Source organism: Physella acuta, unplaced genomic scaffold, assembly GCF_028476545.2.
Source record: "Physella acuta isolate Inbredline_101_S28 unplaced genomic scaffold, ASM2847654v3 ptg000277l, whole genome shotgun sequence".
Lineage (NCBI taxonomy): Eukaryota > Metazoa > Mollusca > Gastropoda > Physidae > Physella > Physella acuta.
The window spans coordinates 4,697-32,461 of record NW_026731796.1 but is presented as its reverse complement, the minus strand read 5'-3'; the positions used below and the strand labels follow the sequence as shown (position 1 = coordinate 32,461).

The following is a 27,765-nucleotide window of genomic DNA, read 5'->3' as shown; positions in this document are numbered from 1 at the left end:
TTTTGACACCGGAAATGCGGCATCGAGGCTTGGCTACGTCTGGTAACCAGGCAACCGACGCTAAGCCCGCACGGCGTCATTATTCTGTTAAAGGATTACTGTGTGGGATTAAACGATGCTCCTCCATTGTCTTGGTAAGAAATTTTTGAAACCTAAGTTTGCACATATACATAACGAAACGGCTTATACGCATTCACACAAAAGCACAAGTGCATATACACGTACATACATGTACATACATTACACACACAACGCATGAATACAAATATAAACATACACACGACGCACACACCATTTATGCACATACATTTACACTTTTACTCGCCATAATTCCTGTTGTAAGAAAAATAACTTTTAAATTTGAGGTTAGGTTTAACATAGATCTAGGTTTATTGCCACGACTAAACCTAGCGCTTTTGAAAGATTTGGGTAAGGTATTATCTGAGATATTGATAACATCTCGTTTTATTGTCTCAGTTATAACGTGAGGTTTCCATTGTTCAGTTAATCCGTTTATAAAACTGTGACTGTACCAGGTCTATGTTATTTTAGGTTCTTATTGTATCAAATTAAAATGTATTTTATGTAAAAAAAAATATTTCCTGCAATAGTTGTCACCCCTGGTGGATAAAATTATCTCCCTTGTCATAAACATATCACACATATCATCTTATTTATACGGAATGGAGGATATTAGTTGCTGCCCCTGACAATACCCACACCTCATACAGTTATCTGCACTTGGTATAAACCCAAAACTTCCGGAATCCGAAATTTTTACTATTATTATACTCAACTTAATTACATTGCAGATGATTGGAAGTAATTACTTAGGATTATTTACAAAGTATCAGTTTTGTTTAGTAAAAAAAATGGAGTAGCCGAGAGAAAATGTAACAAGTTGTTCAAGATGTGCGAGGTTAATTAACTCATGACGTTTGATATCGCTACCCGCTACCTATAGATTTCATAACCCGCACTTTGTACGGGACGAGACAATCTTGTGGTGCAACTGTTGAGGGGATGTGACCCACTTAACATCATGGTGAACTGTGCTACTGATGGACTGAACTGTAAAATACCATTGGTAGATAGTGCTACAAGTGCACTGAACTACAATTTACACAGATTGTGCTATTGGTGCACTAAACTGCACTCTACAATTAGTTTGTCATACTACCTTCAGTTTCTGAAGCTATTCCCGATAGATAATATTATGAACAAAAAAAACGTGCATTTGAATTTATTTTAAATCGCTATATCAAAGTCGTTAAACAAAAACTTTCAAAGTATTTCATTACGAAACAGCTTTCCATAAAAAAAAAATGATAAAAAAGAAACTGATTAGTTTAATGAGTTTGTATTTAAGCTTTTTTTCTGTTTGCGCAATTTTTTGGCGCATTTTTCCGTTGTGTACTGTGCTAGCATCTCTAGACATGCTACCTCTTGCTACCCATCACCAATGATGTACTGTGCTAGCATCTTTAGACATGCTACCTCTTGCTACCTACCACCAATGACCTTCTATTCTAACTGCACCTTGTGCCCCACCTAGGCATACACCGCTATTTGCTATACAACAAAAAATTCTGCCAAAAAACACTTCGACGAATCTGAATGCCCGACCAAATCATGCCCCATAACTGCAACACACTTGTATATTTTATATTCCCGTTCAAGAGCCCTACGTAAACGTATCCCGTGCAAACATAGATGGCGCCACCACCAGTACACGGGCAGTAACTGCGGATAATACACGCCAAACCCAAAAATTACAAGTTCTGTTGGTCTCTTGAAATAAAATAAAAATGGGGTCGGGGAAGGATAAAAAAAAATTGCAGTCGGAATTTAAAATAAGATTTGCATTTCGCGATTGACCGAGGTTGTCTCGCATAACCAGATAACCAAAGCACCAAGAAATCCCGAATTTAGCGGCCAGATAGGCATCTGTCGTAGTTATCTCCCTTGAATTTAATTGTCCGAATGAGTTCCGTCCCTTGTGGATTTCTTTTTAAATTCATTTAAAAAGTTTTTTTACCCTAAAAATGTAAGGGTACGGGAAGGGCTTTGAGGCTGTGGGGATTATCTTTGTGGTGGGAGGGGGGGGGTGGGGGTAGACTTGGCTTATTTGAGCCTATCTTTGTTTACCGGACAGAAGAAGTAAAATGAGACGTTACGGGTGTCGGGTAGGGGTGGATTAGATTTGGCATAACAATGGCCGTCTAAAAGGGTATTTTTCTTTTAGAAAAGAAAAAAACTCGTCTGAAAAAAAAAGCATCTTATTATAGAGCTGTAGGGGAGTCTGATTGGGAGGTCCTATGGGAAAAATGTGATTATAAAGTCATCGGTGAAGTCTGGATTGACTTCATTCATTTTTTTCTCGCATTGGTTCTTTGCTCAATTTGTAGGAGTCTAGAGGATAATATTGTTGTCACATAGGAGCATCCTGTTACCGCACAGGACCTCTAGCTTGTAGGACAGTCCTGTTGTCACATAGGTCCCCAAAACTGTAGGACAGTCCTGTTGTGGCGTAGGTTCTCGGGTTTGTAGGACATCTCTAGAACCACAGAACCTTATTGGCAAGAATAAATTAACGTTCTTTACCAGTGGGTACTCCAGCCTACTGTATAGTTATCATAAACGCTGCTGTCATAAAACAGATCAACTCTACCGCACCTGCGCGGATTTCTACCTACACATTTCTCTCTGCACCTTTCTCTCTACATATTTCTACCTGCTCCTTTCTCTCTACACATTTCTCTCTACACATTTCTACCTACTCCTTTCTCTCTACACACTTCTCTCTACACATTTCTCTCTACACATTTCTACCTAAACCTTTCTCTCTACACATTTCTACCTACACCTTTCTCTCTACACATTTCTACCTACACCTTTCTCTCTACATATTTCTACCTACACCTTTCTCTCTACATATTTCTACCTACACCTTCCTCTCTACACATTTCTACCTGTTGGCAACTAATATCGTCAGCCAAACGTATACGTGTTTTAGGTCAGTTGTGTATTTTAAAAGAAGAGAATTTTTTTTTAACTTAAAAGAAGGCAAGATATTTTTATGTCTTTTAAGCTACTTTCGTTTAGCTATTACATAACTCGGATGTTTTCGTTGGCGTGTAAACGTGTGTTAAACTCTAGTGTATTGAGTTTCTTCACCAAGTGTAGCACACATTTGCTCTCAGTGTAGGCTACTTCTTAAGTTACATTACATTACATCAAACGTTTCTTTAATCTCAGTACAGTACAGTACAGTACAGTACAGTACAGTACAGTACAGTACAGTACAGTACAGTACAGTACAGTACAGTACAGTACAGTACAGTACAGTACAGTACAGTACAGTACAGTACAGTGCAGTGCAGTGCAGTGCAGTGCAGTGCAGTGCAGTGCAGTGCAGTGCAGTGCAGTGCAGTGCAGTACAGTACAGTACAGTACAGTACAGTACAGTACAGTACAGTACAGTACAGTACAGTACAGTACAGTACAGTACAGTACAGTACAGTACAGTACAGTACAGTACAGTACAGTACAGTACAGTACAGTACAGTACAGTACAGTACAGTACAGTACAGTACAGTACAGTACAGTACAGTACAGTACAGTACAGTACAGTACAGTACAGTACAGTACAGTACAGCACAGCACAGCACAGCACAGCACAGCACAGCACAGCACAGTACAGCATTTAGCAGCACTGCCGATGCTATAAAGCTATGTTCTTAGTTCAACCGTATGTCGGTTTACCACAAACAACCTTTCAAATGACAATCTCGTATGTCATATATCATCCTTTTCGACCTTTAATCTTCGTATAATCTATCATAACCCAGTTTTTCTAACACCGCCTAACCCAAAAATTAATAATTCTAATCCGTTTCATTTTCCCCCTCAAGAAATAGATGCGCTTGTTTTTTTTTAATGAGAAAAAAAATAATTTACAGATCATTAGAGATAGCTGGTCGTAATATCTAAACTCTAATAATAGCTTTCCGATCGATCATGTCTGTGGCTATAAATAGACGTCGACCGACCGGAAGTGACTAATCGTGGGAACCAGCCAAGCGAGAAGCCGACCCCTGGGGGGCTGTCCATAGGCCACTCACGGGCCGCTGGACTACTGACCGACGGGGCAAGTGAGTGACGTCAGACCACGCTCCCCGGCCGCAACAGTCACTGACCGCTGTCAAGGGGAGATGACCGGAGGAAGATTTATCCGTCCGGCTTAAGTGAAGCGGTCATTTAACCCCCACCCCCTCCCTGTCTCTTCTTCCCTTTACCCCCCCCCCCCCCCCCCACCTCTGTCGGGGGCGCACCTTTTGAGAAACAACTGTTCAATCACCTTGACATGGCGTAGATGCTATGACGTCAAAACCGATGATGAAAACTATTTTTTTTCTATATTTATATTGAATAAGGTGTGTAAAGAAATTATATGGGTGTGGGGGGGGGGGGATATAGGGGTTGTGGAGAATCCTGAATATTATGAAGATTATACAGCTTGGGGGGGGGGCACTTTATAGAGGGGGTTGGATTACATTTATAGATACAACTCTTCTAATACCCATGTCGTTGCACGTTTGTACGGACTTTCAAACGAAGTAAATTACAAACTCTAGCTTTGATGTTGACTGTAGTGGGCTACTGCCTCAGGGTAAAAAAAAAAAATCAGCGACTTCTTGTACGTCCTCCGACCGTTTGTTGTGATTGGTGCGGTGACAGTGTGTGGGGGACAGCGTGGGGGAGGACAGGTGATGACAATATAAAACACCAAACCTATTTCATGTTATTTTTGTGTGTGTGTACTCTTCCTTTGTTGGCCGTGCGTGCTTTATCGCGTTTTATTTGAAGTTGTTTCGTCCTCAGTGGAGTATTGAAGTTCGCGGGTTATTTTATTGCCGTATTGGTCACAGATAAGGCTAGTATTACATGACCTACTTAGGTATTAGTAGTAACTTGTGTCTTTCTATGTTGTGTATTCAGTAAAACTTGAAAAGTATCTCGTATTTTTTTAAAAAGTTGGATTTCTTTGATAGCGGAACAATAATGCTGTTTGTCAGGTCGTGATGTATTTGAAGGTGAACTTACAAGTGTTTAGTGAATACGGTTTTAATCACGTGACTTTTATAAATTGTGATGTTTCGGTAACTAGATATGACAAGATATAGATCTAATTGGAATTACTCTTAGTGAAGTTTCGGACAAAGAACACACGGATATAAATAGAAAAAAAATCAGAGTGAAGCTTTCCGGGACCGCCATGTTGACGTGTGTCTCAAGAGGTGTCCTGTCGTGTGTCGGACACCAGGACCACTACAGGACCAGGTCCTATAAAAACAGCGACGTCGTCAGGACAAACAGGACGCAGACTTCCGGTGAGCAGTCACGTGCGTTTGCGCCGTCGTCTGCCGCGCGCCTTTCAGTTGCTCACCCTAATCCCCCCATCGCTAATCCTGCGGGCGCTAATCATGCGGGATCAAAACCCGCGCGCGCTAATACAGTTGACGTTAATCCTGCGCGGCCGTACGCTGTGATCACGATAACGGATAAAACCTGGTACAAGTCTCAACGGCAAACATTGAGGGTGAGTAAATGTGTACATAAAATTACTTTCAAGTAGCTTTAATCCCAGGTGAAGTAGAGCCCACCTGCTGTACTGACCACTAATCGATTACTTCAGAATATTGAACTACTATGTAATTTTCGCTTCTTACAAAAACGCCATGTCTTTGGATCTTTGTTAAGACTAGGGGCGGGGTTAAGATGAGCATAAGATCCAGGATAATTAGCATAATTAGAATCAGATGTATTTAGTATTTTTTCTGTCACATTATCACTGTTTTGGTCAAAGGATTAAGATCATGGTTAGCGTTAGGGCCAGGGTGTTGATCTTGCAACAACTAAAAGTAACTTCAAGTGTTGTGACCCTCAACTTCTTAAATCAAACTGTTAGACCCCCCCCCCCCCACTGACCCTACCACACACACCAATGTGACATTAGATAGATAACAAAAGACCACACCACATTAGGACCCCCTCTATACATATTTATGTCCCCATTAATGATCTATTGTCGGGCATTAATGAGCTAATGTCGGACAGTGACTAATTATTTCCACTGTTCTGAGCTCAAGATAGACTGACAGCTCTGTAATCCAACTAATAACAACGGAGCCTAATAAAATCTCTTGGTCTCCTATACACTAACCCAAAGTTTCTAATTACATATGCAATAATAATTACCCAGGATTAATTTGTAATGTTTTCCCCTCCGGCCTTGTCAGGTTTATGAAACCGTGAGTTCCGGTTTAATAACCGGTTAATCGTGTGTGTATAAATCTATCGTCTTTGGGGGTCAGAGGTCGCTGTTATATAGACACGGCTCCAGGGCCCACCGACTCGGTATAAACTAAATTCAAGTCGTAAATTACAACTTAACGAAAGATCCACATCACGTGGGGGTGAGGGGGGGGTCGGATAGACGTGACCCTGTCTGAGGGATCATGGCCGGTGGATGACCCCTTTTTTTTTCCTCTATGCGTAAGACTTAATTTTGCAGTCTCTTCCTCTTTTTAGGTAGGCTGGTGGCGGTGCGGTGTTGACGGTTAGTAAACATAGAGGTAAAGGAAGCCGATAACATAGTCGACGTAGAGGTGGGACTGTCTACCGTAGTCGTGGTAATAAACGCGCTAGTTGCTTGTATGGAAACATGGACTGGTGTTGAGTAGAATGGATTTAAGGTTAACAGAAACGCGATGCGACGATCCTATGTTGTAACTAAAGACGCTACAGCGTATGCGTGTTGGTTGTCTGTTTTGTCTGATTCATTTTTAGGTTAATTTTTTGTGTTTTACATTAACAAGTCCCAGCGTGTACAATGCTTGTCGCCTGTAATCGATATTTAAGCGTATCGATACAATAAAATCGAGCAGTATGGTAAGGTTAGTAGGGTAGTAATAATGGAGGAAAAGTTTTGTATTACCCCGTAGTATCGTATCGAGATGTTTGTATCGGTATCGTTTTATGCATTTAGGTACTGAATATAAAAATATCGATGCGCCTTGTTTTTAAACTTTAGATTACTGTGTTAAAGTAATTTAAAGTGGAAGTTAATGTTTAGGTGTTCAAATAAGGACAGGGTTTTTTTAAGGCATCATGCTGGCTTATAGCGGCAGCAAAATCGTAACACTCATGACTGGGATCAGCTATAAGTGCTATATCATTAGGGTATCCATTGCTTCGGGTTAAATAAACGTCGATACGAATATGCGAAAGAGGCTAATTTTCACGTAACGAATTGGGTTTGCGTTAATTCTGACCAATGCATGGGTTAGACCAGATTTAACTCAAGCCTAACCAACCTGTTAGTTTTTACGAAAAATAAAAAAATAATGAATAAAATAAATGCGCAAAAATGTGAATTTAACCCTGACTTTTAGAGTGATATGCGCCCCATTAGTTTAACCCTCTAGGGTCGGAAACTATCTGGTCACATTGCGGGTAACCTTAACCCTAACCCACCCAATATACCCTGCCTCACGTCAAGTCGGGCGAGAGAGAAGGGGAGATCACTGCCAGCTGTTATTCGTCATACAGAGTGACTGGGACTGGGGCACAATTGGCCAGTAATGAACTTTCTCCTATTGAGTGGTCCGATAGCAGTCCTTGATCGGACTGATCACCAATAAAAGAGGTGGGGTGGGGGGGGGGGGGGGTCGGGGAGGGGTCGTTTTCACTTTTCTTCTGGCTTTGATCAATTTCTCTGGCTACATTGGTCACAAGATGGGCGAAAAAAAATAATCAATCTGCCACATTGGATTTGGTTTTTTTTGCCTTCAGTTTTGTAAAAGGTGGCCACTGTTGAATGGTCATCTACACCCTTAACACCCGCACCTTGTGTGTGAGAGAGAGAGAGAGCTGCGTGCGTGGACGGACATGCACACATGCACGTGCATCGATACACATTCTAATCTTTACACCATCGAAGTACTCACTGTAGCTGATCGACTCTATGAGAAAAAAATCCCCTCCCCCCTGTCAACACCCCCCTCCTCCACCCCCTTAAACCGTTCATCAAACAACTAGCCGGGTTAAGTGAATCTTGTTGTATTTGATCTGTGACCGCCTATCCGTAAGAATAGTTCCACCCCCCCCCCTCCCCTCCATCTCACTTTCCATTGACCGTCCACCCACAAAGAGAAAGGCAGAGAGAGAGAAGTGGAGAGGGGGGTTACTCTGGGATTCCGCGTACGGCGCCGACGGCGAGTGTCGGATGTTCGATCCCCTCCACGAGCGCTTCTTGTCGTGATCTGGGCCAGGAATCAGAGAGCGCGCGAGGGGGGAGGTCTTTTTGTTACTGGAAGACACTGCCAGCGGAATCGCTCTGATTTCGCTCCGTGATGCTCAATGTGGGCACTTCCAGTTCACACTGTAGCAGAGATAAAGTGGATAATAATTTTTGTAAAAAAAATCTGGGAAAATTTTATCTTTTCAAACTTCGTCATGTTGACACAATGTGTTAAAAAAACGTAAGTTTGCTAAATTTTTTAATAACTCTTTAACGTGTAATTAATGTTTCGTGGTTTTATGGTAGGATATTTTTAGAGGTGGTGTTTTTTTTAACGCTGCACCGGAACTCGAACAGCTCTTTCATGTTGGGTTATAACGTCTCGATTCACCGTTTATCGCAGCGGGCAGCATTAGGTTATTTTTAACCCACCCCTTTTCTAAGATTTGAAAGAGTTCTCGCACCTTGCGTCTGTCTACCCGTGTTAGTCCGTATTTTTGGTCCTGTTGTGTTTTCAATTAGACAAAGTTAATATCACAGTCATGGATGGTTAATTTAACTAATTAATGAATGGTTTAAGTGAATGTTTGCATAATTGACACATGTACTATGCTTATACTAACATGTAGTCTAAGTAGGAATAGACTGTAGTGTAACATGGACACAGGTAGCTGAGCAGAATAAGGTGTAACAAAAAAACTGACCTAATTCGCGCGCAGTCCGATTATAACTTGTAACATAGACGGCAGTAATGTTTACTTCAGTAACCTTGACTGAAGATACTTGGACAAGTGTGTTATGACAACACGGACAGTTGCAAGTAACGCACCTATCTGTATAAAACATCCATGTATATGCTTTACACACCTGTATAGGCTTAACACACCTGTTTAACACACGTAATACGATTATGAAATGTGTATAAAACACCTGTATAGCACATGTGTATAGGCCACGTGCATACCACATTAGAAACACATGAACAATCGTGTAAACAACATATGCACAACAACACACCTGTACGATTCCGCCTTGGTCTAATATCCTATTGATGTAGATCTACTTGTGGCTAGCGTACAGTACTCACAGTTCAACTATTCCACACCAAGCATACCAGGATGAGGTTAGAGTTAGGTGTGGGTTATACTTTGGGTGTTTAAAGGTTCACGAAAACCTAACTAACAGTCCTCAACATTGTATTATCAGTAACTTAAGTATTATCCTTTTGTTTATTCCATCCTTCTAAATCATCCTTACAATCGGGTCAACAGGATACTATTTTTTCCCTTGTTGTGATCATCGCTTATCCCTGTTGATACACTCTCCCATCTCGGATCCAGCAGCTCTGTCCGCTGAGATAGCAGCTCTATCCGCTGAGGTAGCTTAGATCCTAACACTCTCGCCATCTTAAGAACTTTGTTGTTGTTTTTGTTGGCGTTGTTGCTGTTGTTGCTGTTGTTACAACCCACTCATCTGGTGCTCTTCGTGTGACAGAAAACGAGAGCATTAAATAAATCATTGTTTGTAGATGGTGGTTACAATTTTTTTTTATCTCGCAATTAAATAGATTTTTAGCCCATGCGCCTATATAATTGTCGTTTAAAAAAAAATCTTTATCATGTTATCTCAAGTTTTGTTTGTTTATGGCAGGAGCAATGTTGTAAATTATTGGAGCGGTTGGTAGTATTTCCTGTATTCCTGCACACTTCATAAATATTCCCCCTTGTTCTATTCGCACGTCTATAAAACATTTTTACAGTTGTAGTGATATGTTTAGATTGTCTTGTTATCTTTTGTACCGTAGCCAATCTTGTTTTTATTATAGTTATTAATGCGTTTTTTAAATAGTCTTTATTCATTTTAAATCGCTATCGTTCAGATTGTTATCGTTTTTTATCTCCTTAGTGGTGTTATACTTGTTGTAGCTGATGCTGATATTGTATATGTCGTTACTGATTCGTTGTATGTTGATGCATATCCGCCTCAGTATAGCTCGCCTACCCCATACTTCTAGCAACCGGTGACGTAAGACTTAGGAAGTGTAGGAGCTTATCACGCCGGACAACCCCCACCCCCACCCCATCCTCCTTCTTGTACGAGCCCCTATCGTGTCAGGATCCCATCCCTCACCACTGCATAATCCTTCCCCAACCCCCACCCCCCACTCAAATCAAGACCCTTTCTCCCCCAACCCTTTCGTCAAGAGCTCCTTCCTCCCATCATGGGCTTAAACCCCCGCCCTCCCAATACCCCTCCCACCCTTCACGATCACCCCCACCTTCCCTCCCCCCCCCCCCCTTCCCTCCCCCCTTCCCTCCCCCCGTCAGCAACTAATGAATGAAGAGCCCTGTCTTCTGATCTGCTCAAGTTTTAATGCTAATGTCGGCCCAAACACAACAGTCGAGACCATTATTTTATTAGTGCCTAATGCTGATTTATGGGAGTTAATGTGTTAAGACTCAGACTGATATTCTTCTCGTGTGTTCATGATTGTGGTGGTGGTGGCGGCGGTGGTGGGGATGGTGGTGTTGTGGATGTGTAAGGGGGGGGGGGATACAATAATACCTGAATGATAACAATTGTGGCATGATGGTTGATGCACTGTATTGATAATCATCAAAAAATAGTAGTACAGCAGTTTAAGTTATCTTGATTTTGTTATGCCTTGCGTCAAAGAAAAACAAAATATAGCTTAAGATTTTACATTTAGACAATCTGTCAATAACTTTGGTTAGGTGACCTTTATGGACTGATCAACAAGTGGTAAGCCACGCCCATAAACGTGTTTCTATACACCCCCCCCCCACTTCACACCCCTCATCCACAGTATCCAACCATTGCTACCTTGTTTCTTAAGTCTCCTACCACACCCCCCCCCCCCCCCCCACTAACCACCCCAAGTTTATCCTCTGTCATTTTAATAATCTCCTTCACAAAAAAGTCCTTAAACTTAAGCTCAATGAAAAGTTGTTGTGTCTCAACACGTTTTTCCTCTCCTTACAAATCAAAACACAGTCACCTATTCAATTTCATCGGTTTTCAACGTATCGATTACCCCCCCCCCCCCCCGCCCCCACTGTAACAGCCGACCTTTGCACATCGATACCGATACAAGCAAACGATTGTGAGGCCCCTGTCACCTGTACGACCCACCTGACCCCCCTGTCTGGCCCCTTGACTTGAAAAGGTGGAATCTGAAAGGTGGGGCTCGGGTTACCTTGACCTACATCTGGCGCGGTGCCGAGTTGTTCACCTGTGGTACACACACGTGCCGGTGTGTTGTGCGTTGAGGGCATCGGGGCATCGGTGGCAGAGTGTGTGCTGGGCATAGGGGCATATGTAGCACAGTGTGGGGGCATTGGGGCATATGTATCACATTGTGTTGAGGGCATCTGGGCTTAAAAGGCAGTGTGTTAAGGGCATCGAGGCATTGTCCTACTGTGTTTTTATTGGGCAATGGGATATATGTAGTGCGGTGTGTTGGGGCATATGTAGTGCGGTGTGTTGAGGGGCATCGGGGCATATATGGCAGAGTTTGTTATTGGCATTGGGGGGCATATGTAGCACAATGTAAGGGCATTGGGGCATATGTAGTGCGGTGTGTTGAGGGCACCGGCGCTGTGGTGAAGTGTGTTACTTTAACCATTACCTTCCCAATGGCCTGACTACACCTTACCCCAACAGTAACCTCAACTACTTTAATCTCACGACAAACCGCACCAGCATAATCTAGTTACTAGTAGAACTGTCGATGATGAATTCTTAAATGTTGGGTTAGTTAACTCACACTAAGGTTTAGTATAGGCCACTCGTTATAAACATACGTGAATATAACTAAACACTAGCAAAAAAAACTCCATTTAATAAATCAATTTCAAATAAAGTTTGAAAAAAAAAACAATTGAATATATCCACTAACAGGACGATCAATTACCAATTAAAAATTAATTCTCTTCTATATAGCGGTCAGTAAACTCAGGCCACCCACCCCTCCTCCCCCCAGTGTTAATGGAACAATCACGCGACACACACCCTAGCCCGTCGCTCGTGTATCCAGTGTTTGAGAAGAGAGCGGCACTGAAGTTGTTCGCCATCCATTGACTCGTCACTTGAACCAAGCACTAATGAAGGTTATGTCCCTTGGTGTTGAAAAACTTAAGAGGGGAGATAACAGAAGCGGGAGTTTAGAAAAAAAATCTGATTTTATGTATTTATTTAGGACTATACAAAACCCGTTTGGCACAGCGTATTATCACCTAAATAACACACACAAGATCTATTATGTAAACAACCTATTAACCTAACCTTAGTTTGAGTAAGTACAACCGGTAAAGTGGAAAGGTTATGGGATAAATGCTAATCGATTGTGTCTGAAAAATATATCGTGTGTAAACATTGGCTTGTGTTGTGTAAACACTGATTAACATATGTCAACAACTCACTGTCATAATTTTTTTTTCAACGCAGAAGACAATGACATGTATGTATGTGTGTGTGTGTCAGCATGACGTCACTGACGTATTTGAACCGAAAACCGGAAGGAAATGACGCCGTTAGTTTGACAGGGGGAGGGGGATGGGGAGGGGATGAGTGACCACTTGTTTAGGTGACGTTCCAGGTTCAAGCCAAGCCCAGACACAGGTGAAGTGTTTACCTGTTTCCACGGATTAACCCTAGAGATGGATGGCGGGGGGGGGGGGGGGGGTCGTTCGTTAGTCACACAGCCGCGGTACTAGGGACAGGGTGTGGGGGCTTTTGTTTGATACACATCCTCACAACGTCATGGTGGGATCTCCATGTCCTGCCCCCGTGGTTAGGGTTTAGGTTAACAAAAAATTGGGGGGGGGGGGGGGAGGGGGGCTTGTCAAAGCTCTGGGTGAAGTAAAATAATTATCTCCGGTGAAATTATCAAAGAAATTAGAGAAGAAATTTAAAAAAAAAATAATTTCAGTGATAAAGAGGCCAAGAAAACGAGTTAAACACATTTATTTTTAAAAATACACTCCTCTTCTTTCATCTGACAACACGTTTAAAATAAAAAAAAAAAAAAAAACAGGCTAAAGAGCGAAAATAACAAGAATAAATCTGTCAGGTGTATTTTAGAACTAAGGCTATCACTGTAACGGTAGTTACCTGCTACACACACACACACACACACACACGTATACACAAAAACACATACGCACGTACACACACACGCACACACACACACAAACACACACTTTCTTATCCTGAACTCTGCCTCCACCTAACCGTGTGAACACAAAAATTGCTTCCCCAAAAATAAAGTACGCTGAAACTGGTATCTATTCAATCGTTAAAATAAAATACTTAAAAAAACTTTTTAAAAAACCACGTTTTTCTTGTGGACTATAAAGTAGAAAATAACTATTTACATACATTTGATGACAAAAAACGTGGGTACGTTCCCCATCAAATTTCCCGACCCATCTGCCCGACCCACGTTTTTTGTCATCAAATGTATGTAAATAGTTATTTTCTACTTTATAGTCCACAAGAAAAACGTGGTTTTTTAAAAAGTTTTTTTAAGTATTTTATTTTCTCCTTTTTAGTCCGTTGCTACACATGAAAAACGTGTTTTTTTTTTAAAAATTTTATATAGTTTATTTTCTACTTTTTCTAATGACTTGATTAAGTATGAATTGACTAAGTGTTTATAAATACACGGACTAAAAATATTGAGCGACCAGGATTCGAACCTGGGTTGTCGCGGCCACAACGCGACGTACTAACCACTATACGATCACGGCCAGCGCGCTCACATCGATTGGGGCCGAAGTAACTGTGTCAACAGGCCTCCAGTCTTGTCGGTATCTTTAGAAATCATGTCCTCAATTTTATGGTCCTTGGGGCGTAATTAAATTAAGCTAATTACGGTCTCTAATTGCTAGTTTTTATGATTGCATCTGAAATTGTTAGGCGAAAGTAGCCTGTATGCCAAATTTCAGATCTCTAGAGCAATCAGAAGTGGGCTAATTTTCGATGTCAATTTTAACAACAAACACATCCACGCGAAGCTGAGTTAATAAAAACGTGTTAATATAGCACTTCTTGACGTTAACATGGTTAAAATAAATGCCGTGTTTGCTTGTCGGAAATGGAGCGATTAGATATTACGATAGTCTTATTCCGGCGCCCCCCCCCCCCTCCACCCCCCCCCACCAGTTATCTGGTACCTGCAGACAACAGATGCCTGGCGTATCTGACCCCCCCCCCCCCCACCCCCTACCGCTGTCAGAGACCGGTCTTTGATCTTCTAGTGACGGGCTAGTCGTGATTGGGAATCAATGCCACATTCCCATCTCAAGATAACCATCACCCCCCCCCCCCCACCGGTTCTTTGATGCCTGCAGTGGATGTTTTCCCACTTTTTATGCTCTTTGAAGTGGATCTTTTCCCCCTGTTTCTGCTCTTTGAAGTGGATCTTTTCCCACCGTTCTGGCTAATGAAAGAGGATCGTCGTCCACTCTTCCGATTCTTTGATGTCTTCAGATGATCTTTTCCCACTGCTCTTGATCTTTGATGTCTTCAGATGATCTTTTTGCCTCCAGTCCTCCACAACTCCCAGGTGTGGAATTCTTTTCTCTCCCCACCCCCAATTTGTTAGTGTTAGGTAACAGTTTGCGTAAGGTTAAGGTTCAGTGATTAACGGGTTATTCTTTGTACTCAATTTATGTAAACATAACGTAATAAAAAAACTTTTTTTTTAAATCAAAAATATTTTGTCTTGCGCATATCCTCGTCCTCTCATTAAACCATTAATTTATACTCATTAATTGAATTCAAACCAGCATATTCGATTTCCGGAAATTTTAGAAGGCGTAATATATTCTCATCATTAGAATTGTGTACAAATAAAATAATCAAATAAACATCCTAATTTTTTGCGCTTCGTTTTGGCATCTAGATGCGTAAAAGTTTGTTCATTTGGGGATTCGTGTTTTTAAAAAACCTCCACACTTGACCCATTTTACTCTGGCGTCCAAATGAATCATACCCCCCCACCCCCCCCCCCTCCCAACCCACGTGACTCGGGAAATGGATTCGTCCCATTTAAAGCATGATCAGCATGTCTTACGGGCCAATGGCCATCGTGTCACACGGGCCACTGGCCATCACGTCATACGGGCGGATGGCCAATTATGTCATGGGTGTAATCAGGTTTGCACTCATTAACCCCGTGTAAACGAAACATGGAGCATTTTGTCAAGAAGTTCGGCGGAGTTTGATTTTAAACGGAGCGACAATTCGTAAACGGACGTTGTGGGGAGGGGGGGGGGGGTCTTTTGGAAAATGAACAAAAAGTAGTTTAATGTAGTCATATTTTTTTCATAATTGTCATTTTAAAACTTATTTTGTTTTTTAATAAATAACAAGCAATAACTTCGAGGTATCGCAAACGAAAAAAAATATTTACATTTTGCTTTGAGTTTTGCCGTGTGTTGGGCGACCTGCGTCAGATTACTAGGGAAAGTTGTATGTTGGCTGCGTTCTTGTGTCAAGTGTGTGGATGTGTTGATGTAGTTTTAGTGATGGTATACCAGACAAAATATGTGAAGCCACCGCATCATGACCCCCCCCCCCCCCCTCCCCGGGGTCGTGTCACGCTGACGTGACAAACGGTTTTATCTCCCCCAGCCCGCAAGACGTGACGTTCACGCCAAATTGTCACGGCGTCGCGCCCCTAGGGAGTGGTTGCTGGTGTGTATTTGGGGTGGGGGGGGATGTCTACCGCTAGTTTACATAAGCATTAATTTCATAAGTGAGTCTCCTAATAATACATAAACGCGCCGATAAGCATTGCTGGTCACTTCATGAGAGGTGTTGCCGTGAGGGGCGCAAGGGGGCACGCCGCACCCCCGGGGGAGCCGATCGCAGCACACCAGCCTGTTGCATTGGCTGCTGCTCGACCACCGTGCAAAAAAAAAAGACGGAAATATTTATTGGCCGTCACCCCCCCCCCCCTTCCCTACGCTTTTTTAAAATGGAGGAAATACCATCTAGAACACTATATGGGTTTTTTATAATACAAGAGGAAGGGGAGGAGGGGGTCACCTAGGGATTTCAAAATGGAGGGATTTATTCCCCGTTGATGAGGGAAGACCGGAAACGCAACAGCCTCAGAGTAACGATTTTTTCCTCTCTCCTTCTCTTTCACCCGCCCTCTGCCTTTTCACCGCTCTCCCTCCCTCCCTCCCCCTCCCCCACCAGGAGAATGACACAACGAGATTAATTCATGAAGCTCCCGACCGCTACATTTCATTCATAACGGAGCGATAGACGAGCTAATTACAACATGCCCCCCCCCTCTCATCGATTCCCACATTCCCTCACATGGCCCCCGTCCCTCCCCCACCCATACACACAGACTCTCACACACGTCTCACACTCGGCATTGCCTCGGCGCCTGTGTTGTGATGGTCTGGCGAATATTGCCCGGCCATTGCACACGTCAAATGTGTTTATATCATAACTCCTACACAATTCCTACATAAATACTGTATATAACTACTACATAACTACGATACAACCACTATTTAACTCCTCAACAACTCCTACATGAATGCTAAGCAACTACTGTATAAGAACTACATACTAAATTACACAATTGAGTAGACTACTATGTAAGTACTGTTTAAATCAACTATGAAACTACTATTTTATAACTTAAATCTTACACATAAAGGTCTACTACATAACTACTACAATGAGTAATACAATGAGTACTACATAACTAACTACATGAGTATTAACCAACTTCTTATCCACTGACTATAAACCTAGATGTGCTTAGACGCATTTAGATATAAACAACACCATATTACTACTGTTAATCCCGAGAATCTCGAGTTCGGTTGCGGGTCCGAGGTTGTAGTACGTCCCCGAGTCCACCCAGCTCTAATGAGTACCCTATTGACATTAGGGAAACCTAGGCGGCTGGACCTAGTGGTGACCTCACTGTCGTTCAAGCTGATGTCATTGAAACAGATGAACTCAACTTCACCTGCCCTGTGTGTCTTTATCACCACCATTAAAAGTAGGAATATTACCTAACGAGGTCTTTCGGTGAGGTAATAACTAGTTATTAACTCCCATTACTAAAAAAAAAAAAACAAAAAAAAAAAAACAACCATGTCTTGATATTCTCTCTTGATCACAAATTCCGCTGTTTAATTGGACAACTCCGATATTTCAACCTACTGTACCAGATTTGAGACGCGTTTGATAATAGGGCTGGTAAGTAGGTCACCAACCAGTTCTACGGCTCAATAAAACCTGCATGAGCCGTAGAACTGGTTGGTGACCTACTTACCAGCCCTATTGGATGAAGCTGTTTTTCTTCACTCTAACATTTCCAAGACACGTAAAAACTTGTAAATAAAAGTATAAGGATGCTGATTTTACCCCGTCCAAGGCCGCGTTGGAATCGTGTTGCTGTGGTATTTATAGTACCACGCTCTAAGTGCAGTATCATACCTAATTGTGTTGATAAGTCTAGCGACCCTAGCGTCCCGTTGCCGAGGCAACGTTGTTTTGTTCGATACTTGGCGTCTGACGTCACATCCGATCGTTCCCGCCATTCCAGTTAAAACGCGCCCCGAAAAAACACAACTTCCGGTTACTCCGGACAAAGTGACAACTGGAGTTACGTGTAACGGAGTTACGTCTCTTGGTTTCTAGTTTTAAAGGGCCCGAGATAACGCGAGATAACGCGAGATCTTTATCAACGTTTTCAAGCCATCTTCTCTAATTGTGTTTTCTTTTTTTTTTACTGGAATTTGTATCATCTGTGACTCAATCGTCTGCTGTGTGTGTTTGTGTGTGTGTGTGTGTATCGTTTGTCTAGTTACAACTAAAATATAATGCCTATAAATAAAATACAGCCAGAGATCGTTATACAATTCAAGTGATTTTTTTAAACATTTGTTTTCACTTTAAGGCAGTTTCGTGCAACAACTTATTTTGCCTGGGGTCGTTGTTTTCTGTTAATTATGTTGGTTAAAACCCTTATGTTTATTTATGTGTACTTCCACTAGCATTCTGGTGCTGCAAATCCAATAAAGCAATGATTCCTTTTCCATATAATTTTAACCAACTTACTTAGCTTATGTGCATAATGCTGACCCACACTATCACTTCATATGATGAGGTCACAGAAACAGGTGAACTCTACTTCACTTGCCACATAGACTGCCATGTTCGAAAAGGGAACTTAACCCAGCTTAGCGTTGGCTGCTTATGCATTAGTGGTAGGGGGTTATCTTTTTGTGAATAGTGACAGTACATCAAACATCACTTTTTACAAAGACGTGTATAAACCCCACTTGCTAACTCACCCCAGAACCCTACGTGATATTTTTGTGACGTCCATCACGTTGTATTTGAAATTCATCCCATAATATTGAAATTTTCTTAACTAAAGTAAAAAAAAATATACCAATTTAAAAGTTAAAAGCTTGAGGTTTGAAAAAAAAAATTCCAACACGATTTTCTGAAATTCAAATGTCACATTTCGCAACAGCTTTCATAGATTTTCTTCACGATGGCGGTAATTTGCGAGTCTTTCGAGCTGGTAATTAAAATCGAAATTTCTAGAATCCAATGAACAATGACGAGCACGTGACGATGGTGACGGACGTGAGTTTAGTGGCACTCACCGTCAGCTCGCTGTCGCCGCTCGCTACAGCACGACCCGTGGGCCGGGCTTACGAGACGGTGGGGGTGGGGGCGCGACACGGGGGGGGGGGGGGGTGGATTACTGTAGATTAATCCCAGGTCACGTCGATATTTCGGCTGACCCTTGCTTGACCTTGACCCTTAACCGTTTGGACCATGACCCGTAAGTCGCCAACCGTCATTCAAGTTAAATTAAGTATTTCGTTTTCGTCATGTGTTTGAAGTAGAAACTTGAAGTTTCGTAGATATTTTTTTCCGAATACCAAGGTAAGGGGGGGGGGAGATTTTACGTTTTGTAGCTCCTGCTGTCTCTAGCGAGAGTGAAATGTTGACATAATCACTTTTAAAGGTGGGAAGTTAAAATCCCCCCCCCCCCCCTCCCCCCTGTGATGTCACTGTTCTGGTAAAAGTAATTATGGACACGATGTCTAATATCAGAAGCTGCAGCACCGCCATCTTTATGGTGTCCATATCGTACATAGATCAGAAATAAAAACTGAGCGTCGGTTGGCGCCCTCCCCCCTCTCCTTTGGCTCCAACACCGCCCTTACTCACCATGCCTGATTCACCTCACCCCCCTCCTCCTCTGTTATCTCCCAAAATCTGATTCATTCTTGCTGTTCACCCTCCGAGGTGTGAACCCGGACAGTTCCCCCACCCCCCACACTGAGGTTTCACACCTCCACACTCCCACCACACCAGCGGTCCCTATCCACACTAGAATCTCACACCCCAACCTATCCACCCTTTAAAGCCGTTTATCCACTAGGCTCATCTCAGATTTCAATCTTCTCCGTCCATCCCCACCCCAACGCACCCATCCCCTCACCCACCTCACCGCACCCCCCCTCCCTACCATGTATTTCATTAGCTCTCAGATCCTTTGTAGTATTGCCCAGTGATTAGCCTTGTATCGATTTTTTTTTCTTGTTTCAACCTAAACGTTAGTCTGAACACTAGGAGAGACCCCGGGGGACAGGGGAAATTGCACGTGGGGGTCGGGGCAGCGGATTGTTTGACCAGTGAGCAGGCCACAGGGTAACGGCAGCGATTGTATCAATTTAAAGTGGCCGGCGCCCGGACACATGCTATATAAGGCGGGCAGTTTTAGATTGGGAATACAATCTTTTTGTTTTCTAAATCAATTTTAACTAACCCTTACGAATAAATACAACTTATTTTAGTAAATATTATAACCCTTACTATTTCTCAAGGTAAAAAAATTCAATTAAAAGCTAATTAGTTATTTTTTATTAGCCAGTTAACTTTCCTCCTCTACACTGTGGCCATCCTTTAGCTCTACACTGTGGCCATCTTTCACTCCCTCCTCTACACTGTGGCCATCCTTCACTCCCTCCTCTGCACTTTGGCCATCCTTCACTCCCTCCTCTACACTGTGGCCATCCTTCACTCCCTCCTCTACACTTTGGCCATCCTTCACTCCCTCCTCTACACTGTGGCCATCCTTCACTCCCTCCTCTACACTGTGGCCATCGTTCACTCCCTCCTCTACACTGTGGCCATCCTTCACTCCCTCCTCTACACTTTGGCCATCCTTCACTCCCTCCTCTACACTGTGGCCATCCTTCACTCCCTCCTCTACACTTTGGCCATCCTTCACTCCCTCCTCTACACTGTGGCCATCCTTCACTCCCTCCTCTACACTGTGGCCATCCTTCACTCCCTCCTCTACACTGTGGCCATCGTTCAGTCCCTCCTCTACACTGTGGCCATCCTTCACTCCCTCCTCTACACTGTAGCCATCCTTCACTTCCCTCCTCTACACTGTAGCCATCCTTCACTTCCCTCCTCTACACTGGCCATCCTTCACTTCCCTCCTCTACACTGTGGCCATCGTTCACTCCCTCCTCTACACTTTGGCCATCCTTCACTCCCTCGTCTACACTGTGGCCATCGTTCACTCCCTCCTCTACACTTTGGCCATCCTTCACTCCCTCCTCTACACTTTGGCCATCGTTCACTCCCTCCTCTACACTTTGGCCATCCTTCACTCCCTCCTCTACACTGTGGCCATCGTTCACTCCCTCCTCTACCCTGTGGCCATCCTTCACTCCCTCCTCTACACTTTGGCCATCCTTCACTCCCTCCTCTACACTGTGGCCATCCTTCACTCCCTCCTCTACACTGTGGCCATCGTTCACTCCCTCCTCTACACTGTGGCCATCCTTCACTCCCTCCTCTACACTTTGGCCATCCTTCACTCCCTCCTCTACACTGTGGCCATCGTTCACTCCCTCCTCTACACTGTGGCCATCCTTCACTCCCTCCTCTACACTGTAGCCATCCTTCACTTCCCTCCTCTACACTGTAGCCATCCTTCACTTCCCTCCTCTACACTGGCCATCCTTCACTTCCCTCCTCTACACTGTAGCCATCCTTCACTTCCCTCCTCTACACTGTAGCCATCCTTCACTTCCCTCCTCTACACTGTAGCCATCCTTCACTTCCCTCCTCTACACTGTAGCCATCCTTCACTTCCCTCCTCTACACTTTGGCCATCCTTCACTCCCTCCTCTACACTGTGGCCATCCTTCATTTCCCTCCTCTACACTGTGGCCATTCTTCACCCCCTCCCCTACCCTCTGACCATCGTTCACAGCCCCCCCCCCCCCCCCAATAACAGACCACAGCGGGCCCGTTTCTCTTGTGTACAGAGCTGTCCCCTACAATTACTAGTCATTACGGGCCGGCACTAGCACGGGCACGTACTCAACAAATATTGGCTTGTGCCATCTGAAATCGGAACAAGAGCAGTGCCATTGTGTCTGACCAAGACCACAGCACACGATCTTTCTGTATATTTATTTAGTTCGGTGGATGTGGAGTTTACTGAACATTTGATCAAGTGTGGCAGATTTGTTTTGAGTAGTTCGGTATTTTTAGTTCAATTTAGTGTACGCTATGTTGAGCACTGTATTGCTATAGCGATGAAAGAAATGTCCTTCGACTTTTGTCGACACTGAAAAATAAAGCTCAGACCAGACCGCACACGGAGGAGATGAAGTAGAGTTTATCTGATTTCATCATATGATGAATATACATAAAACACGAACACATATACATGACACTCATATCAGTATTCGAACCTCGAACAACGAACCATTTCGTTCCATGGCACTAACTCATTATCAAAGAAAACAAGAGCCTAATATTACATTCTATTAGAAACTTAACGACAGTTCTTTATCGTGTGTAAACTACCTTAAATAATAACGCTAGCGAGAAAAATAATAACTTCGTTGTCTGAAAAATGAAAGACGTTTAGGTGTCTAGAAACATTTATTATTGATTCGGTCTGTCTAATCTAATCCATTATATAAATTTAAAGACCATTATTTTTTTGTGAAAGGCGTTAAATACATTACAAAATTACTGTAATTATCCTTAAAAAAAACCGTATCCCCCCGTATCATGTTTGTATCATTCCCCCACCCCCGGGCCAATATTGGAATTCCATTTTGTTGATTTAGCTAACTAGATGAAACATGACGACACATTTCTGTTGACGGGGAGAAAATATCTTCCCGTGTATTGATTGTTGTGAGGGTTTCTTTTTTTCTATCTCCCACCCCGTCCCCCTCGCCCATCTTTAGACGAACGTGAAATGACCATTTATGTCTTTATTATTGATATTTGGTATTAGCAGACGGCCACATTACGGCGTCGGAATGGCCGCAGCATTAACGGTTTCCGGGTCGATATTCCTAAAAAAAATTTTAGATCAATATTACTAAAAAATATTTTTATAAAAATCAAGCGAAGTGATAAAAACATTCTTGGTCGGGAATTCCCGATTTTTTTTTTACATCTACCCTTAAAGCTAAATTTCCGTGGTCGCGGGTATGGTCGAGTCTATTATTAAAGGGTTAACAGCATGATATTGGAGTGTACCATTGTTATTTTAGGGGTGGGGGCATGATGAAATGATGGCGAGACGGGAGATTAACGATAACAGAGACATTACGTGGGACACTGAATGGGACCCTGAGGAGCTGTTGGGAATCACCGGTTTTTTTCTGCCGGGCGCTTCCGGAGTGCCGGTTGATGACCGTGCTGTATTTGCTAAATACGTTTGTAGTTGGGTCTGTGTGTTGTTTTTTTTTTCTACTTGAGCGGAGCGTGTGAATTACGGGGGGTATTTGTTTTTACGGCGTAGGTCTACACGGGGTGAAAAGAGGAGGGAATATATTGTAATACACCAGTTATAATACTCTGTGTGCAGAACTGAAGATATAATACAAGTGGGTTTTTTAAAGCAGGGTTCTAAATTAAGATATAGTAGAGAAGCCGTTGATATATTTCTTAAGTATAAAATCTCGCTGAGTCCTACTCACCAAAAAATAAAAATAAAACCCAACTTTTACAGTTTTTATAGAAGCATTTCGTAGTTTAGTTAAAGCCTACGAATACAAGATTTATTACTGGTCTGTGTGTGCATGTGATATATTTAGGACCAAATGTTATTTTCAAAAAAAGGAGTTACCCTTTCAAAAATGACGGTCAATATCTTATTTGTTTTAACCTATTAAAAAAAATCCTAACTCAAACATAATGAGAACAACTTTTTTAAAAAAAGCCGCTAACCCATTTAACTCACGTCGCTGACCCAGATTAAGGATATTGCCAATATAAATTATATATGTATTCAACTACATAAAAACTTAATCTCATCAGAATTTATTTTTGTGATAAAAAAAAATCTTGAATAAATTCATTCATTTTCTTATACAGTTAAAAAAAAGTTTTTATAACTGTTGATCGAATTTATAGATTTGGTTTGTGGTTGTTTTTTTTTCTTCATGTTATTAAAGATCTGCCCATAATGTGTGTGTGTGCGTGTGTGTGCACGTGTACGCGTGTGTGAGCAGTACAATAGCTTTAATGGCATCCGCTCACTTGCCAATAAAGGCCTCGGCGATAATTAGGCGCCGGCGCGTGCCACGGTTCAAGGCTATTCACTCGGATTTGAGATTGATTCACGGTTTAATCGTCTGCTTGGTGACGTCTGTTTAAGGCCTTTTCTAATGTATGCGTCGGAAGCCTTATTCTCTTCATCTTCGACATCCTTTCCTTCATGCGTCCAAGGCCTTGGTTTTTTTCCCCACCTAAGTCACTCTTTTTCATGCGTCGGAAGCCTTGTTTCCTTCAAGTCATTCTTTCCCTCTTTCGTTTAAACAATTATTTTTTTTTCATGATTTTAAGACTTTAAAAAAAAAATTGATGTTACCCCCAGGGTCTCATTTATTCTGTACCGGAAGTGAACTTTTAAAAGTACACAATTTATCTAACAAAATTACTCGTTTAAAAAAAAAGACCAAAAAATGTCTTTGTTGACAGCTTTTTGCCCGGGGATAGGGGAGGTCGCAGGGTGGAGGATGTTGCGTGCTCACTTCTGCTGCTCGTACTGTACCGGGTGTGGCCTCATCGATGAAGGGATAGTGTGGACGGACTCGAGTCCGAGATACGAACTCGTGACTTTCGGTTTAGCAGTCAAGCCATCAACCACACCATCACGCCGTCCCCTTGCCTACAATTATACTGGCTACAAACTTAACCTTGATGCTTAATGTTACCGTCTGATAAAGAACCGATTCGATACCTCGTGATAACGCTCCGATTCGATACCGCCATATTTGAGCCCCGATTCGATACTGAAAACACAAGTACGATGTTGTAAAACACCAGTACTTAAGACCTGTCTTCGTATTGGAAAATTAGAACAGCTTTCAAATGCAACACAACAAACTATGGTGTGAGCCAAAGCCTTTCTCCGAATATAGGCCCTACAACTCGAAATAAAATTAATAATTTTTCTTTTATTAAACTCAGCTGCCTATCCTAAACCTAAATGATGGAAACCAATTTATAACAACCCTCCCCCCCCCCTCTTGTTAATTAGAAGATAAAAGAAATCCCGACCCCTCCTCCCCACCCCCAGCATTTTACAGCCACCTTGATAATTGCATCTTCCACTTTAGACGACACGTGTGTTATGACCCCCACCCCCCCCCCCCCCCACCCCCCCCCACCCCCACCCCCCCACCCCCACCCCCTCGTCTCGTCTGCAGTCAAGCAGATCTATTTGATATTTCTTCTATCACTTTCAATTTCACCCCCTCCCACCCCCTCCCACCCCATTCACCATCTCCCCCACCCCCACCCCTACCCACACTCTCGCGTGGCGCGCGCTCACTGAGACCAGGCAGATGTTCAAGGCCTTTTCATTGTTGCCATCTCCCCCGAAATGGGTCACGTTCGACCCGCGACCCGGGGTGGTACTGTCACGTGGTTCTGTGGTTTGTTTTTTTCCTGGACTAACAGTGGAGTTGTTGTTTGTGAAAATAGTCGAGAAGTGGTTAAAAAATTGGTTATTAAACACCATGTGGTTTAAGGCCTATGTTCCGCTAGAAGTGTTTATTCAAAACATAAGCGATGTGGTTTAGGGCCTACACTGGGCTAGCACTGGTAAGGCTCATACTCCGCTAGGACTAGTTATTCGTGGATTGTAAATATTCCTGGTTTAACTTTTTTTTTATCCGCACGTGAACACAGCTGATCACGTCGCGTGACAAAATGAACGTCCAGCTGATCTTCTCGAACGTGATCTGCTTTATGCCTGTGTGAGTGTGATCTAAAATTTTTAAAAACGTTTTGTTTACAAACTTTTCCTTTTGCGTTTTAATATTCGTCAATTGACTTGCAGCTTTAAGTCTTAACTTAATTTGGATCCGTTTTTCTAATGCAGCGATTTTCTTTCAAATTTTCCAAGTGCATTACCGAATTACAGCACCTTACATTCTAATCATGTATCTAATTATCTAATTAGTAATTGAAAATTGATTTAAATATACTTATAATCACCACAATAGAAGATTAATTAGAAGTACCTTTACTAGACCTTGATTTCTCCATAGCAGACTCTGACAATGGAACTCTACAATGAGAGACGTTTTAGGTTTGAACTAATAGGGCTTGTAAGTAGGTCACAACTTCTCGTTCTCGTACTATGCAGCTAGTAGATTTCGAGATCGTAGACTTACAAGCCCTATTGTTGTGTTGATAGAATAAGCAGTTAGATTTGTGGTCATACGGACAGGTAACCTTTGTTGAAAGTCACGTGTTTACTTTTCTCACGCGCTGGTTAATTTATTTTTCCCCCAACATAATTTATTGAGCTTTCAAAGTTGTAATCCTTACAACTTAAAAAAAATGTGTACTTTTATTTTATCTCTGAGCTTACAAGTTCAGGGTGCCCGAACCTTTTTTTTTCCTACATTAAAACAACTAGGTCAAGATGTATTCTAATGTAACTGAACAAAGGTATCTGTTTACCTTGTTGTAATGACTGTTTGTGATGTTGCGGCAAGTAGTGGAATTCAAATAAACAAAACAAAAAGAGTTTCTAATTTTGTGCGCCGTTTTTAGGAAGATGAGATTCGCGAATCAAACGGTACTGTTTGTTTTATTGTAACAAGATTTTATCTGTTTTTTATTATCCTGATCGTGTTTTTTTTTTTAAATAATCAAAATAAGATCAGACATACCCTGCATGCACTACATGGAACTGTGCTGTGCTTTTGGTAGATAAAACTACTCAAGTGGGTAGCACAGTTTGGTTTTTGAGGACGTTTTTTCTTCTCGATTTTTTTTCTTACAAGTAAACTTTAAAAGGGCACCTAAGTCATGTAGTTGGGACCAGGGCTAGCTGGTAATGTTTAGCTGGAGTCAGGGTTAACTGATAAGGTTCAGCTTATAAGGTTTAGCTGGAGTCATTATTAGGGGCAGAGTTAGCTGGAGTCAACATTAACTGGAGTCATGCTTAACTGGAGTCAGGGTTAGCTTTGCCAAAATTTAGCTGAGTTCAGTTCGAGTTGGGTTAGCTAGAGTTCAAGGTTTATCACAAGTCAAGATTATAAACAGTGTCATTCAGCGTTAGCACAGTTCAGAGTAAACTAGAAGAGTTGACTTAGGTGAACGAATTCAGAGTACGACTTTGACCTTTGTGTGGGTGTTTCCCTTGTCTTGCTCACCAGGGTGATCTACCTCACTCTATTTATCCAGCATGAAACTAGTGTGTTTGTTTTTCACTCACCTTGTGTAGGCATGGAGAGATTGTGTTTCTCATATTTCTACCAAGTAACCCCCCCCCCCCCCCCTCTTCACACACACAGACAAAAGTTCATTTTGTGATTTTCCTTTATATACACACATACACACACACTCTCTCACACACACAGACAACAGTTCATTTTGTGATTTTCCTTTATACACACACATACACACACATACACACACACATACGGACAACAATTCAAATTTTTTTACATTTTTTTTAAATATGTGCCTAACTTTACACTGAAGACACACACATACTTCAACCCTGTCTTAACATTGCTTGTCAAATAAGACACACCATTGACCTCTCACTGTCTTTGTCTTGTGCAGGTAAATGGTCAAGATCTGTCCCAATCCAGCCACAATGAAGCTGTCGAGGCGTTCCGCTCGGCCAAGGAGCCCATCATCGTAGAGGTGCTGCGGCGGACCAGCAAGAACAGCGGTGGATCCGGCGGTGGATCCGGCGGTGGATCGTCCAGCAGTCACGGTGGATCCGGTGGAAGGGGGATGAAAACGCGCTGTCCCACCATGGTCTCCATCGGCACTCAGACGGAGGAGGATTTTTACTGCTACAACCGGCCGCCCACCCCGCCCCCGGGGTTCTACCCCATACCACTGACGACTGG

At 42.5% G+C, this 27,765-nt stretch overlaps 1 protein-coding gene across 1 annotated transcript; it reads left to right on the top strand.

Moving 5' to 3' along the window:
• LOC131939418 (PDZ domain-containing RING finger protein 4) lies at window positions 1-27,765 on the top strand (the record flags this gene model as incomplete). Its single annotated transcript, XM_059297705.1, is given in 2 exon segments — window positions 1-134; window positions 27,470-27,765. Coding segments are annotated over 2 exon segments (416 nt in total), but the record flags the coding sequence as incomplete, so codon positions are not given.